We start from the raw sequence: 16,803 nt of genomic DNA on the forward strand, positions 1-16,803 counted from the left end.
TAATTCCACATGTGATGGCTTGTGGACTCACAGTTTTATGAAAGAAGAGACATTACAATAAATAAAACATTTTTAACAGCTGAAATAATTTCTATAGACATACCAGGTCAAATTTCAAACATACAGAATTATTGGCAATGCAAAGTTGTACTGAGTTTTGAAGGAGGACAAATATAAAGCATATAGGCATAACTGGGAGAGCAACAGCTGATCAGGGAAAAATATAAAAAAATAAACAGAAGAAGAATGCTGGGAAACACCAGGAAAAAATAGTATCAAATTTATATAATTAAAGAATCCCACCCCCTCAAATTCATTTTTCCAGCTCCTGGAAGCCATAATACAGCAGATTTAAAGCACTGAGCAAGATACTATACAGTTAGTTTTTCAGTTAAAAAATAAAAGATTTTCAACTATATATTATGTATCAAGCATTTCATGGGACAGTAACACACATTTGATTATTCACCAACAGCTAAAAAAGACAGCAGGGAAAATGGAGGCACATACATGCACACAGGTCAAATATCTCAACAATTACCATAATTAAAATGAAAATACACTCAGATTCCCAAAGTATTTCAGAATACGATTAGCCTATCTGAATAGGCACATGGTACAGAAATAATCAGCACGCTGGTGGTAAACCATCAACACTATCCTGTCTGCTCAACATGGACAGTCACATTCCATAATTCCACTTAAAAAAATATATTAAACAGTTTTAAATGTTATATAATTAAGCTTTCAATAAAATAAAATGTGGTTTTAATTCAAATATGAGACTGCTTAAAAAAGTTTATGTATTCTCACTGTATTAAGTGATTAGTTCAATAGAAAAATGCTTTGGAACAAAACAAAAACAGGAACATGGTGATGCTAAATTAAATTGAAAACATTTAAAAAAAAAAAAAAACTAGCAAAACTAACCCTGACCCTTAAAAATAAAATTTGTGTAGATTGACTGAGTCGTTTAATGGGAATATGAGCTATACTAAAGCACATAAAATATTGCTTCGCCTGTAGAGAAAATACAAGATCGTTTTGTTCAAGGGGGTTGGTTTGTAATTTGTAACTATGCTTTATTTTGGATTAATTTGACTATATTTTTTATATTATAAAAATAGATACTGATTAAAATCTTTGGTCTATCTTTTCCTCAAAATATTGCACTTAAGTAGTACGTCTATTTCTTCTTATATAAGAGGGTGGTGCTTGTATGGCTGAACTCGTGGTTTTGTAAATGGTTAAATAGTCAGGCTAGATCCTTGCTGTAGCAAGCGTGCGGTACTAGGAAGGGTTAAACGTCTTCTCTACACACATGTAATATAAACTTCAGTGGCAGCAGACAGCTAGGCTAATTTGACTTACTCTGAATAGGTAGAAACTGAACTGACTCAAGCAGGAAGGTGAGAACTATACATCGGGTGGGATCCAACCCCTGAAGCTTCTGAGGTGCTTTTACTGACTCCAGAAGTTAGAGGCCACCCACTCCCTGGCACTTACCTGGTCTACCAGACAGTGTGAGAGAAATGCTATTCTGTACATAGAGTCACTGCACAAACTTCACCAAGTTCCATGGCCCAACAAGGACATATACTGTATATATATATATATATAAATATATTTAAAAAAAAAAAAAAACGGGTAAAAGTAGAAATCTCAAGGAGAGTAAAACAAAACCATATTTACATAGTATGTTAGCTTCCATATATTAAAACCTAAAGGGGTTAGTCCCCTAAAGCACATGATTATTCATTTCATCTCCTGTTTGGTTTATTCTTGTGTGTGTTTGTTTTTTAATTAGTTTCACAAAGGCAGCCATTCAGCCAACACAAAATTATCCAGGTAAGCAGCACAGCACAATTCCAGAAACTTGCATGTATGGGTTTTATTTTCTGGATCCCCTTCTCTTTATTCTGCAGAATCAGATGCTGTGACATGATCCGAAACAAAGCACATATGGTATAGTGAAAAGGAGAAACTGCCTATGTGTAACAAAATGCATTTTCGTAGCTTCACATGCCTGAAGGAGTTGAGAGCACTAATATGATACAGTGTTACACAATAATTTGAGGTTGTTGTAATCCTGGTCTGTACTTAAACACTTTAAGTGACAATGAGAACATAGTAGAAACCACACACACTCTGAAAGAACCTTGAATAACCAGACGCACAATTGTAGCAGTCTCTATATTTGAAAGTAAATTAAGTCATACAATTCACCAGCCTCATTCTAAAAAGGTGAAAAAGAAAAAAAGGATCACAACCACCAGCTCAGCTCAATCCTAGGCCTTCAAACAAGGAACAAAATCCATCAAGCTGAAGACCAACAAGATACAACAATAAACTAGTGGTTTAAACATTCCCTGTCCCGTCTTGTCCTAAACAAGTAGATGAGAAAAGGAATCCACAATTAAAAAAAAAAATGTTTATGTACTTAAAATCTGAGGTGTATGAACTCCTGCTCGTACAAGCTTCTTTAATGTGTTTCAAAACTAATACGCAGGCTTTTTTTAAAAAAAAAAAAAAATTTATAGCAAAGGGTGACCCACTAAGCACACAATCCTTTGACGTTTGTATTGATACTCTAAAGGCTTTTTTCATATTTTTTTCTTTTTTTTTTTTCTTTAAATACAATATGCCCCAAAGTTCACCATATATTTCTGGAAGATGCAATGTCCCAGTCCCAGGTGTGCTCTGCTCGTTAGGGCGCTGATAAAAATGACAACACTACTTGAATACTATGTATCACAGCAGCCAGAATTGTTATTTGTTGCTTTTTGTGAGTTTTGTTTCTTTTTTGCTTTTTTTTTCCAACATATATTTTTTTTCCTTAGACAGAGTTCAAGTAGCACACAACGTTGGACTGCTGAACTCATGCACACAGCTACCAAAATGGAATGTGGGGATACGCTATGCACATTGGGTTGAGAAATGACCAGGAAAATCAAGACCTAAAGAGGGTGATATATCAATGCTATTATTCATAAAAACCTTGTTTTAGTAATAAAAAAAATTGCTTTGTTTAAATATGAATATTATAGTCTGCTTTTCATGGTTAGGAAATAAGTCTTTTGTGTTTTTCACTTCCGAAAAGCAGATTGCTTCTACTACAACTCCATATCCTGGGCTTCGTCTTCAGAGAAGTCCGACATAGAGCTTTCAGATGAGCTGTCCCCTGTGCGTTCCTCCTGTTCTTTCAGCGCCTCTTCTGTTGCATATTTTTGGATGTATTCTAGAGATGGGAAGACAAAGAAGGATTAAACATTAGTGCTAGTGATTCAGGAGTCGGACAATCTTAGTATAGCACTGCATTTTCTACTGGCACATTACAAATAAGAATGACCAGCTATTCCACACCTGTACGCACCATTTAACCTGCCAATTGTAAGCGCTTCAGAGTAGGGCCTTTTTGTTTGTTTAGTTGGTTTAATGTAACTGTATTTTTCTACCATGCATCAATATTATTGCGTTTCCCTACTCCTCATGTACCCAGTTCATCTAGTAATAGTAATGGGAATAACTCCCAAGGGTTCTTCTTTCCTCTGTATTTACCCACTCAGTTTACAGGTATAGCGGTTTTACATAGAGCAAGGTTGGAGAAGAAGGTCCACAATAAAAAGAAAAAAAAAACACAGAAAAGGGGGCAACACAAATAAGACTCAAGTTCAATATGGATGACAAACATTTCAAAACCTGAAAGACCGATTGGGAAGCAAAGTAAAATTTCACTTCTGATTTATCTAGTTTGTATAAGTAGCGAACACAAACTAGCATTAAAAAAAAATCACTTTTCTTTAATTAAAAACAAACTCACTTTAACTTCTGTCTCAGGGTTACATTTCAGTACTAAGATAGAACTGAGACAAAATAAGGACATAGACCAGGGGAACAAGTTTTTGACGAGGCCAAAGCGATAAGAACATGCTTTCTGCATCCCTTCGTTGTTTTTGTGAATCACTTGAGGAAGCAGTTCTGTTAGGCAAGACATACCAGCCTGATACCCTAAGGGCCCATTACCTTTGCATAGGCCTAATGAAATTATCCCATTATGATACATACAGGAATAATTTTCCAGCCGCATAATATAGTTTTTACAAAATAATGGCAGAAACCAGACAAACTTGTAGTTTTTACAAAGATTTTTAGCAAGTGGTATCTTAAGGATTCAAAGTTAGGCTGAAATAGGACATTATCCATAAGCATATTGGAATTATCTGAAATACATTTTATGCATTGTTGAAATGTGGAGTTTATTGGTCCTTTAACTCGCAGAATGTTAGCTGCAGTAAAAACGCTATTAAAAGTAGTTTTAAACAAGAAAGTGTTACCCCCAATATCAAAGTCTTGAATCCTAATTTATTTTCCTAAAACCTGCTGGGGAAAAAAAAAAAAAAGGATGCTTTTAAAAGCTCTTAATGGATTATGGTTTGTAAAAACTGAAAAAAATGATGTAATGAACATACAAACTAAAGGTTTTCCAAGGACAAAAGCATCTGGGGGCCACATAAGGCACAAGATACAGCTAAACACACAAACGTAGACATATCCAATATCTGCTTCAGCAAACAAGGATATTCCATATGGATGACCTGGAAGATAAAACCGCTGTTATAAGGGAAATAAAAACTAGATAATATAATGCATAAAGCCCAGGAGGCAAGAGCAGAATGCAAACCATAAAGAGCAATAAAGGTAACTTAAAGGGACACAAACCCCAAATGTATCCTTTCATGATTCAGATAGAGCAGCAATTTTAAGCAACTTTCTAATTTCCTCCTATTATCAATTTTTCTTGCTCTCTTTATTCGAAAAAGCAGGAATGTAAGCTTAGGAGCCGCCCACTTTTGGTTCAGCACCTTGGTAGCGCATATATATATATTTATTTATTAGAGGCCACCTACTCCCTGGCACTTACCTGGTCTACCAGACAGTGTGAGAGAAATTCTATTCACTGCACAAACTTCACCAAGTTCCATGGCCCAACAAGGACATTATATATATATAAAATTTATTTATGCAATGAAAACTAGGAAGCAAAATGAAGGGCCTGAGCTTGTGACTAGCTATTCTACAAAAATAAAAATGCTATGGGGTGAAGCAAAAGCAATGCCACCCACAATTCCAAGGCAGAAACAAAAATGGAGACCTACAGGCAGAGAGAGTCGTATATAAAGGAAAAGAAGAATTTTAGTCATTTTAAACCTCTAAAAACTTCTAATATGAATATGGATAGAAGTTCAATGGCTGAAAAGTAAAACACTCACAGCTGTACTGATTAATAGGGATGCAACTTTTTTTTTCCCTTTTAAAAGGGACAGTAAACTGCTTGAGATTTGAAACAAAAATGTATAATTATACTTCTATGTAATGGATCAACTCTGCAATATACTTTTTTTTTTTTTTTTTTTTTAAAGAGAGGTCAAGCACAAATATACAAATTGTGATACATCAGAGACAATATATAAATAATACTCAACAGTGCAAGAATAATCACCTTTAACAGATATCATAAACCAAATACTAATGAAAATATACACCTCCTTTTGTAATGCATTTCACTAATAATGCATTTTGGACTTAGCTAGAGGCCACTCTTAGACCTCTAAGCAATCGAATGAAAATTGACATCAATAAGAAGACATTAAGGATTATAGTTTTACAAGTATAGAAAATGACGGCATACAAATAATGGAGATTTAAGTTTATATCTATTATCTGGTATAATTCAGCTCTCGGATGCCAGAGGGTATATACCAGCCAACTAGATATCTCTGGAATCTAAGAAATACTAAACCCATTATGCAAGAACTATCAATTAAAACTGTGCAACACTACCTGGATTTAGAGACCAACCCTATAAACAGAGGTCCATCAGGACTTCAAATTCTCCTATAAATCTAGACTTGAAATAAACTTATCAGTGAGCAGTGTGAAACTATAGCACAGCTTCCCAAAAGGTTGCACTTATGCGTGACCCAGGGGTCTAATAGTGGTTTGGAACAGAAGTCTGGCAATATTTATACATCGGTAAAAGTGTCTCCTCAAGAGCAATTCCAGAAACCCCAGGTAAACAGAAACTAACTATGGTAAGTGATGTTTAATATGTAAAAGAGCTATAAATCAATCTGATTTAATTAAATGAACAAATAGGGTTAATCAATTACCCATATGGCCATTCCTTGCACTAAGGCATGGAGACTCTGCAAGGTAATAATGATCGCTATGCTAAAGGATTAGAGGAAGTTTCACAACATCCAGACAACTTACAATATTTAGCACCTCTCATTGATGTGACTGACAAATAAAGCAAGACACTAAACACATGACAAAAACACAAAAAAAGACAAAACATGGTATAACAAAGAAACTTAAAGGGATAGTCATTCCAAAATGTTCATTGTTTAAAAAAGATAGACAATCCCTTTGTTACCCATCACCCAGTTTGGTACAGCTAACACTGTTATATTAATATACTTTTTACCTCCGATTACCTTGTATCTAAGCTTCTACAGATTGTCCCCTTATATCAGGGCTAAGCCAATTAATGCTGTGTCCTACACAACTCCACTGGAAAGAGCAAGATATATATATATGGCCCACATGAATTAGTAGTGTCTTGTGAAAAGGAAATAAAAAAAAGCATGTGATAAGAGGCTGTCTGTAGTGGCTTAGAAACAGGCAGACATTTAGAGATTAAAATGTTATAAAATATATTAATATAACAATGTTGGTTGTGCAAAGCTGGGGAATGGGTAGTAAAGGCATTATCTATCTTTTTAAACAACAAACATTTTGGTTTAGACTGTCCCTTTAATAAACACGTAAGGATAATAAAACTAAAAAGAGAGAAGTGCTTAACCTGGGAACGGACAATAGCATAATAGCTTGTTCTATGGCTAGTTACCACCCAAGGAGCAGCCTCTTTTTGCTCAACGTGTGCCTTTCACAGAGAAGAACCTTCCTGTAGCATATCAGTCTGATCCTGAATTAACAGTACAGTCCAGCCCTGACATATCAGAATCAGATTGAAGCAAGAGAAAGGAGAAACTATAAGGTGCAGTGGTGACTGTAGTTTAAAAATTTAAAAAACACCTGCCTTAAAAAGACAGGGCGGGCCGTGGACTGGATACACCACAAGAGAAATAAATTTATCAGGTAAGCATAAATTTCGTTTTCTCTTGTAAGGTGTATCCAGTCCACGGATCATCCATTACTTGTGGGATACCAATACCAAAGCTTTAGGACACGGATGAAGGGAGGGACAAGGCAGGTGCTTAAATGGAAGGCACCACTGCCTGTAAGACCTTTCTCCCAAAAATAGCCTCCGAAGAAGCAAAAGTATCAAATTTGTAGAATTTAGAAAAAGTATGGAGCGAAGACCAAGTCGCCGCCTTGCAAATCTGTTCAACAGAAGCCTCATTTTTAAAAGCCCATGTGGAAACCACTGCTCTAGTGGAATGAGCTGTAATTCTTACAGGAGGCTGCTGGCCAGCAGTCTCATAAGATAAGCGGATTATACTTCTTAACCAAAAGGAAAGAGAAGTTGCTGAAGTCTTTTGGCCTCTTCTCTGTCCAGAGTAAACAACAAACAATGCCGATGTTTGACGAAAATCCTTAGTAGCTTGTAAATAAAACTTAAAAGCACGAACCACGTCAAGATTATGTAACAGACGTTCCTTCTTTGAAGAAGGATTAGGACACAGTGACGGAACAACAATTTCCTGATGGATATTCTTATTAGATACAACCTTAGGAAGAAACCCAGGTTTGGTACGCAAAACTACCTTATCTGCATGGAAGATCACATAAGGGGAATCACACTGTAAGGCAGATAACTCGGAAACTCTTCGAGCCGAAGAAATAGCTACCAAAAACAGAACTTTCCAAGATAAAAGCTTGATATCTATGGAATGCAGAGGTTCAAACGGAACCCCTTGAAGAACCTTAAGAATTAAATTTAAACTCCATGGCGGAGCAACAGTTTTAAACACAGGCTTGATTCTAACTGAAGCCTGACAAAATGCCTGAACGTCTGGAACATCCGCCAGACGCTTGTGCAAAAGAATAAACAGAGCAGAAATCTGCCACTTTAAGGAACTAGCTGACAATCCCTTCTCCAATCCCTCTTGGAGAAAAGATAATATCCTGGGAATCCTGACCTTACTCCATGAGTAACCTTTGGATTCACACCAATGAAGATATTTACACAATATCTTATGATAGATTTTCCTGGTGACAGGCTTTCGAGCCTGAATTAAGGTATCAATGACTGACTCAGAGAAACCGCGTTCTGATAAAATCAAGCGTTCAATCTCCAAGCAGTCAGACGCAGAGAAATTAGATTTGGATGGTTGAAAGGATCCTGAAGTAGAAGGTCCTGTCTCAGCGGTAGAGCCCATGGTGGAAGGGATGACATGTCCACCAGATCTGCATACCAAGTCCTGCGTGGCCACGCAGGTGCTATCAAAATCACCGAAGCTCTCTCCTGCTTGATCTTGGCAATCAGACGAGGGAGCAGAGGAAACGGTGGAAGCTTGACGTTCTGACGAGACGCCATGAGATCCAATTCTGCGTTGAATCAACTGTGCAAACACTTCCGGATGGAGTTCCCACTCCCCCGGATGAAAAGTCTGCCGACTTAGAAAATCCGCCTCCCAGTTCTCTACTCCTGGGATATGGATAGCTGAGAGATGGCAAGAGTAAACCTCTGCCCAAAGAATTATTTTTGAAACCTCCAACATTGCAAGGGAACTCCTTGTTCCCCCTTGATGGTTGATGTAGGCTACAGTCGTGATATTGTCCGACTGAAATCTGATGAACCTGACCGCAGCAAGCTGAGGCCAAGCCTGAAGAGAATTAAATATCGCTCTTAGTTCCAGAATGTTTATCGGAAGGAGTGTCTCCTCCTGAGTCTATGAGCTCTGAGCCTTCAGGGAGTTCCAGACTGCACCCCAGCCCAGAAGGCTGGCATCTGTCGTTACTATAGTCCAGTCTGGCCTGCGGAAGCTCATCCCTTTGGACAGACGGACCTGAGATAGCCACCAGAGAAGAGAATCCCTGGTTTCTTGATCCAGATTTAGTAGAGGGGACAAATCTGTGTAATCCCCATTCCACTGACTGAGCATGCAAAGTTGCAGCGGTCTGAGATGTAGGCGGGCAAGCGGTACTATGTCCATTGCCGCTACCATTAAACCAGTTACTTCCTTACACTGAGCCACTGAAGGACGAGAAGTGGAATAAAGAACACGGCAAGAGTCTAAAAGTTTTGACAATCTGGCCTCCGTTAGGTAAATCTTCATTTCTACCGAATCTATCAGAGTCCCTAGGAATGAAACTTTTGTTAGAGGTGATAGAGAGCTTTTTTCTTCGTTCACCTTCCACCCATGGGACCTCAGAAATGCCAGAACAATGTCCGTGTGGGACCTGGCAACTTGAAAAGTCGATACCTGTATCAGAATGTCGTCTAAGGGGCTACTGCTATACCCCGCGGCCTTAGGACCGCTAGAAGGGACCCTAGAAACTTTGTAAAGATTCTTGGTGCCGTGGCCAACCCGAAGGGAAGAGCCACAAACTGGTAGTGCCTGTCTAGAAAGGCAAACCTGAGAAAACGATGATGATCTTTGTGTATCGGGATGTGAAGATAAGCATCCTTTAGGTCTACGGTAGTCATATAGTGACCCTCCTGGATCATAGGAAGGATGGTTCGAATAGTCTCCATCTTGAAGGATGGAACTCTGAGAAATTTGTTTAAGATTTTGAGATCCAAGATTGGTCTGAATGTTCCCTCTTTCTTGGGAACTACAAACAGATTTGAATAGAAGCCCTGACCCTGTTCCTCCTGCGGAACTGGGTGGATCACTCCCATAATTAGAAGGTCTTTAACACAATGTAAGAATGCCTCTCTTTTTATCTGGTTTGCAGATAAAAGTGAGAGATGAAATCTCCCTTTTGGGGGAGAGGTTTTGAATTCCAGAAGATAACCCTTGGACACAATTTCCAATGCCCAGGGATCCTGGACATCTCTTGCCCAAGCCTGGGCGAAGAGAGAGAGTCTGCCCCCTACTAGATCCGTTTCCGGATCGGGGGCTGCTCCTTCATGCTGTCTTAGAGGCAGCAGCAAGCTTTTTGGACTGTTTCCCCTTGTTCCAAGCCTGGTTAGGTCTCCAGACCGGGTTAGACTGGGCAAAAGTTCCCTCTTGTTTTGTGTTAGAGGAAGTTGAAGCTGCGCCACTCTTGAAGTTTCGAAAGGGCCGAAAACTAGACTGTTTGGTCCTTAATTTGTTGGACCTGTCTTGAGGAAGGGCGTGACCTTTTCCTCCAGTGATGTCAGAAATGATCTCCTTCAGTCCAGGCCCGAATAGGGTTTGTCCTTTGAAGGGAATGTTGAGAACTTTAGACTTTGAAGTCAGCTGAATTTTTAGCCGTTAGCTTGGTTAAATGAACAACGGCATCAGAAACAAATGAATTGGCTAGCTTAAGGGCCCTAAGCTTGTCAATAATATCTTGCAACGGGGTTTCAACCTGTAGAGCCTCCTCTAGGGACTCAAACCAGAAAGCCGCAGCAGCAGTGACTGGGGCAATGCATGCAAGAGGCTGGAGAATAAAACCTTGTTGAATAAAAATTTTTTAAGGTAACCCTCTAATTTTTTATCCATTGGATCTAGAAAAGCACAACTGTCCACGACAGGGATAGTGGTACGCTTAGCTAGAGTAGAAACTGCTCCCTCCACCTTAGGGACCGTCTGCCATAAGTCCCGTGTAGCGGCGTCTATAGGAAACATCTTTTAAAAACAGGAGGGGGAGAGAACGGTACACCTGGTCTATCCCATTCCTTTGTAATAATTTCAGAAAACCTTTTAGGGATTGGAAAAACCATCAGTGTAAGTAGGTACTGCATAGTATTAATCCAATCTACATAATTTCTCTGGGACTACAATAGTGTCAGTCGTCCAGAGTTGCTAAAACCTCCCTGAGCAATACGCGGAGGTTTTCAAGCTTAAATTTAAACGTAGACATATCAGAATCAGATTGAAGTATCTTCCCTGAAAATTCAGCTTCAGTATAATGTGGGGGTGTATCAGACATAGCTACTAAAGCGTCAGAGAGCTCTGTATTTATTCTAGTCCCAGAGCTGTCTCGCTTTCCTTGCAATCCTGGCAGTTTAGATAATACCTCTGTAAGGGTATGATTCATAACTGCCGCCATGTCTTGCAAGGTATACGCAATGGGCGCCCTAGATGTACTAGGCGTCCCCTGAGCGGGATTTATAGGATCTGACACGTGGGGAGAGTTAGACGGCATAACTTCCTCCTTGTTAATTTCTTCTGGTGATAAATTTTTTAAAGCCAGAATATGGTCTTTGTAATCTATAGTAAAATCAGTGCATTTGGTACACATTCTAAGAGGGGGTTCCACAATGGCTTCTAAACATAATGAACAATGAATTTCCTCTATGTCAGACATGTTTAAACAGACTAGTAATGAGACCAGCAAGCTTGGAAAACACTTTAATAACTGAACAAGCAGAAAATAAAAACGGTACTGTGCCTTTAAGAGAAAAAAAAACAATCACAGAAACTGCAAAACAGTGAAAAAAGCAGTAAATCTTACGAAATCTGTACAGTGTGTATAATAGGCTAAAAGAGCATTGCACCCACTTGCAAATGGATTAACCCCTTAGTTTCAAAACCGGATCAAAAAAACGATAAACGTTTTTAAACAGTCACAAAAAACTGCCACAGCTCTACTGTGGCCCTACCTGCCCATACGACTTTGGAAGGCATAAAAACCCTGTAGAGAGGTCCTAAATGTTCGGGGGACTCCTTCAGGGAAGCTGGATGTCTCAAACTGCAAAAACTAATGCACAATTTAGGCAGAAAAACAGAATTTATGTTTACCTGATAAATTACTTTCTCCAACGGTGTGTCCGGTCCACGGCGTCATCCTTACTTGTGGGATATTCTCTTCCCCAACAGGAAATGGCAAAGAGCCCAGCAAAGCTGGTCACATGATCCCTCCTAGGCTCCGCCTTCCCCAGTCATTCGACCGTCGTAAAGGAGGAATATTTGCATAGGAGAAATCATATGATACCGTGGTGACTGTAGTTAAAGAAAATAAATTATCAGACCTGATTAAAAAACCAGGGCGGGCCGTGGACCGGACACACCGTTTGAGAAAGTAATTTATCAGGTAAACATAAATTCTGTTTTCTCCAACATAGGTGTGTCCGGTCCACGGCGTCATCCTTACTTGTGGGAACCAATACCAAAGCTTTAGGACACGGATGATGGGAGGGAGCAAATCAGGTCACCTAGATGGAAGGCACCACGGCTTGCAAAACCTTTCTCCCAAAAATAGCCTCAGAAGAAGCAAAAGTATCAAATTGTAAAATTTAGTAAAAGTGTGCAGTGAAGACCAAGTCGCTGCCTTACATATCTGATCAACAGAAGCCTCGTTCTTGAAGGCCCATGTGGAAGCCACGGCCCTAGTGGAATGAGCTGTGATTCTTTCAGGAGGCTGCCGTCCGGCAGTCTCGTAAGCCAATCTGATGATGCTTTTAAGCCAAAAAGAGAGAGAGGTAGAAGTTGCTTTTTGACCTCTCCTTTTACCAGAATAAACAACAAACAAGGAAGATGTTTGTCTGAAATCCTTTGTAGCATCTAAATAGAATTTTAGAGCACGAACTACATCCAAATTGTGCAACAAACGTTCCTTCTTTGAAACTGGATTCGGACACAAAGAAGGCACGACTATCTCCTGGTTAATGTTTTTGTTAGAAACAACTTTCGGAAGAAAACCAGGTTTAGTACGCAAAACCACCTTATCTGCATGGAACACCAGATAAGGAGGAGAACACTGCAGAGCAGATAACTCTGAAACTCTTCTAGCAGAAGAAATTGCAACCAAAAACAAAACTTTCCAAGATAATAACTTAATATCTACGGAATGTAAGGGTTCAAACGGAACCCCCTGAAGAACTGAAAGAACTAAATTGAGACTCCAAGGAGGAGTCAAAGGTTTGTAAACAGGCTTGATTCTAACCAGAGCCTGAACAAAAGCTTGAACATCTGGCACAGCCGCCAGCTTTTTGTGAAGTAAAACAGATAAAGCAGAAATCTGTCCCTTCAAAGAACTTGCAGATAATCCTTTCTCCAAACCTTCTTGAAGAAAGGATAGAATCTTAGGAATTTTTATCTTGTTCCATGGGAATCCTTTAGATTCACACCAACAGATATATTTTTTCCATATTTTATGGTAGATTTTTCTAGTTACAGGCTTTCTGGCCTGAACAAGAGTATCAATGACAGAATCTGAGAACCCTCGCTTTGATAAAATCAAGCGTTCAATCTCCAAGCAGTCAGTTGGAGTGAGGCCAGATTCGGATGTTTGAACGGACCTTGAACAAGAAGGTCCTGTCTCAAAGGTAGCTTCCATGGTGGAGCCGATGACATATTCACCAGGTCTGCATACCAAGTCCTGCGTGGCCACGCAGGAGCTATCAAGATCACTGATGCCCTCTCCTGATTGATCCTGGCTACCAGCCTGGGGATGAGAGGAAACAGTGGGAATACATAAGCTAGGTTGAAGGTCCAAGGTGCTACTAGTGCATCTACTAGAGTCGCCTTGGGATCCCTGGATCTGGACCCGTAGCAAGGAACCTTGAAGTTCTGACGAGAGGCCATCAGATCCATGTCTGGAATGCCCCACAATTGAGTAAATTGGGCAAATATTTCCGGATGGAGTTCCCACTCCCCCGGATGAAATGTCTGACGACTCAGAAAATCCGCTTCCCAATTTTCCACTCCTGGGATGTGGATTGCAGACAAGTGGCAGGAGTGAGTCTCCGCCCATTGAATGATTTTGGTCACTTCTTCCATCGCCAGGGAACTCCTTGTTCCCCCTTGATGGTTGATATACGCAACAGTCGTCATGTTGTCTGATTGAAACCGTATGAATTTGGCCTTTGCTAGCTGAGGCCAAGCCTTGAGAGCATTGAATATCGCTCTCAGTTCCAGAATATTTATCGGGAGAAGAGATTCTTCCCGAGACCAAAGACCCTGAGCTTTCAGGAGTTCCCATGACCCACTCTGGTCTGCGGAAGCTCATCCCCTGTGACAGGTTGTCCAGGGTCAGCCACCAACGGAGTGAATCTCTGGTCCTCTGATCTACTTGTATCGTCGGAGACAAGTCTGTATAATCCCCATTCCACTGACTGAGCATGCACAGTTGTAATGGTCTCAGATGAATTCGCGCAAAAGGAACTATGTCCATTGCCGCGACCATCAAACCTATTACTTCCATGCACTGCGCTATGGAAGGAAGAGGAACAGAATGAAGTACTTGACAAGAGCTTAGAAGTTTTGATTTTCTGGCCTCTGTCAGAAAAATCCTCATTTCTAAGGAGTCTATTATTGTTCCCAAGAAGGGAACTCTTGTTGACGGAGATAGAGAACTTTTTTCTACGTTCACTTTCCACCCGTGAGATCTGAGAAAGGCCAGGACAATGTCCGTATGAGCCTTTGCTTGTGGTAGGGACGACGCTTGAATCAGTATGTCGTCCAAGTAAGGTACTACTGCAATGCCCCTTGGTCGTAGCACCGCTAGAAGGGACCCTAGTACCTTTGTGAAAATTCTTGGAGCAGTGGCTAATCCGAATGGAAGTGCCACAAACTGGTAATGCTTGTCCAGAAAGGCGAACCTTAAGAACCGATGATGTTCCTTGTGGATAGGAATATGTAGATACGCATCCTTTAAATCCACCGTGGTCATGAATTGACCTTCCTGGATGGAAGGAAGAATTGTCCGAATGGTTTCCATTTTGAACGATGGAACCTTGAGAAACTTGTTTAGGATCTTGAGATCTAAGATTGGTCTGAATGTTCCCTCTTTTTTGGGAACTATGAGCAGATTGGAGTAGAATCCCATCCCTTGTTCTCCTAATGGAACAGGATGAATCACTCCCATTTTTAACAGGTCTTCTACACAATGTAAGAATGCCTGTCTTTTTATGTGGTCTGAAGACAATTGAGACCTGTGGAACCTCCCCCTTGGGGGAAGCCCCTTGAATTCCAGAAGATAACCTTGGGAGACTATTTCTAGCGCCCAAGGATCCAGAACATCTCTTGCCCAAGCCTGAGCGAAGAGAGAAAGTCTGCCCCCCACCAGATCCGGTCCCGGATCGGGGGCCAACATCTCATGCTGTCTTGGTAGTAGTGGCAGGTTTCTTGGCCTGCTTACCTTTGTTCCAGCCTTGCATTGGCCTCCAGGCTGGCTTGGCTTGAGAAGTATTACCCTCTTGCTTAGAGGAAGTAGCACTTGGGGCTGGTCCGTTTCTGCGAAAGGGACGAAAATTTGGTTTATTTTTAGCCTTGAAAGACCTATCCTGAGGAAGGGCGTGGCCCTTACCCCCAGTGATATCAGAAATAATCTCTTTCAAGTCAGGGCCAAACAGCGTTTTCCCCTTGAAAGGTATGTTAAGCAATTTGTTCTTGGAAGACGCATCCGCTGACCAAGATTTTAGCCAAAGCGCTCTGCGCGCCACAATAGCAAACCCTGAATTTTTCGCCGCTAATCTAGCCAATTGCAAAGTGGCGTCTAAAGTAAAAGAGTTAGCCAATTTGAGAGCATGAATTCTGTCCATAATCTCCTCATAAGAAGAATCTTTATTGAGCGACTTTTCTAGTTCATCGAACCAGAAACACGCTGCTGTAGTGACAGGAACCATGCATGAAATTGGTTGTAGAAGGTAACCTTGCTGAACAAACATCTTTTTAAGCAAACCCTCTAATTTTTTATCCATAGGATCTTTGAAAGCACAACTATCTTCTATAGGGATAGTAGTGCGTTTGTTTAGAGTAGAAACCGCCCCCTCGACCTTGGGGACTGTCTGCCATAAGTCCTTTCTGGGGTCGACCATAGGAAACAATTTCTTAAATATAGGGGGAGGGACAAAAGGTATGCCGGGCCTTTCCCATTCTTTGTTTACAATGTCCGCCACCCGCTTGGGTATAGGAAAAGCTTCGGGGGGCCCCGGGACCTCTAGGAACTTGTCCATCTTACATAATTTCTCTGGAATGACCAAATTCTCACAATCATCCAGAGTAGATAACACCTCCTTAAGCAGAGCGCGGAGATGTTCCAATTTAAATTTGAATGTAATCACATCAGGTTCAGCTTGTTGAGAAATTTTCCCTGAATCTGAAATTTCTCCCTCAGACAAAACCTCCCTGGCCCCCTCAGACTGGTGTAGGGGCACTTCAGAACCAATATCATCAGCGTCCTCATGCTCTTCAGTATTTTCTAAAACAGAGCAGTCGCGCTTTCGCTGATAAGTGGGCATTTTGGCTAAAATGTTTTTGATAGAATTATCCATTACAGCTGTTAATTGTTGCATAGTAAGGAGTATTGGCGCACTAGATGTACTAGGGGCCTCCTGTGTGGGCAAGACTGGCGTAGACGAAGGAGGGGATGATGCAGTACCATGCTTACTCCCCTCACTTGAGGAATCATCTTGGGCATCATTTTCTCTAAATTTTGTGTCACATAAATCACATCTATTTAAATGAGAAGGAACCTTGGCTTCCCCACATACAGAACATAGTCTATCTGATAGTTCAGACATGTTAAACAGGCATAAACTTGATAACAAAGTACAAAAAACGTTTTAAAATAAAACCGTTACTGTCACTTTAAATTTTAAACTGAACACACTTTATTACTGAAAATATGAAAAAGTATGAAGGAATTGTTCAAAATTCACCAAAATTTCACCACAGTGTCTTAAAGCCTTAAAAGTAT

At 40.3% G+C, this 16,803-nt stretch overlaps 1 protein-coding gene across 1 annotated transcript in view; it reads right to left on the bottom strand.

The window, feature by feature from the left end:
• Window positions 1-1,876: 1,876 nt before the first annotated feature.
• UBE2H (ubiquitin conjugating enzyme E2 H) overlaps window positions 1,877-16,803 on the bottom strand; it is a 242,895-nt gene continuing 227,968 nt past the window's right edge. The window contains exon 7 of the mRNA XM_053716375.1: window positions 1,877-3,238. Coding sequence (XP_053572350.1) covers window positions 3,114-3,238 — 125 coding nt within the window. The 3' untranslated portion in view covers window positions 1,877-3,113. The remainder of the gene's footprint in view (window positions 3,239-16,803) is intronic.

This window comes from Bombina bombina, chromosome 6 (assembly GCF_027579735.1).
Source record: "Bombina bombina isolate aBomBom1 chromosome 6, aBomBom1.pri, whole genome shotgun sequence".
NCBI lineage: Eukaryota > Metazoa > Chordata > Amphibia > Anura > Bombinatoridae > Bombina > Bombina bombina.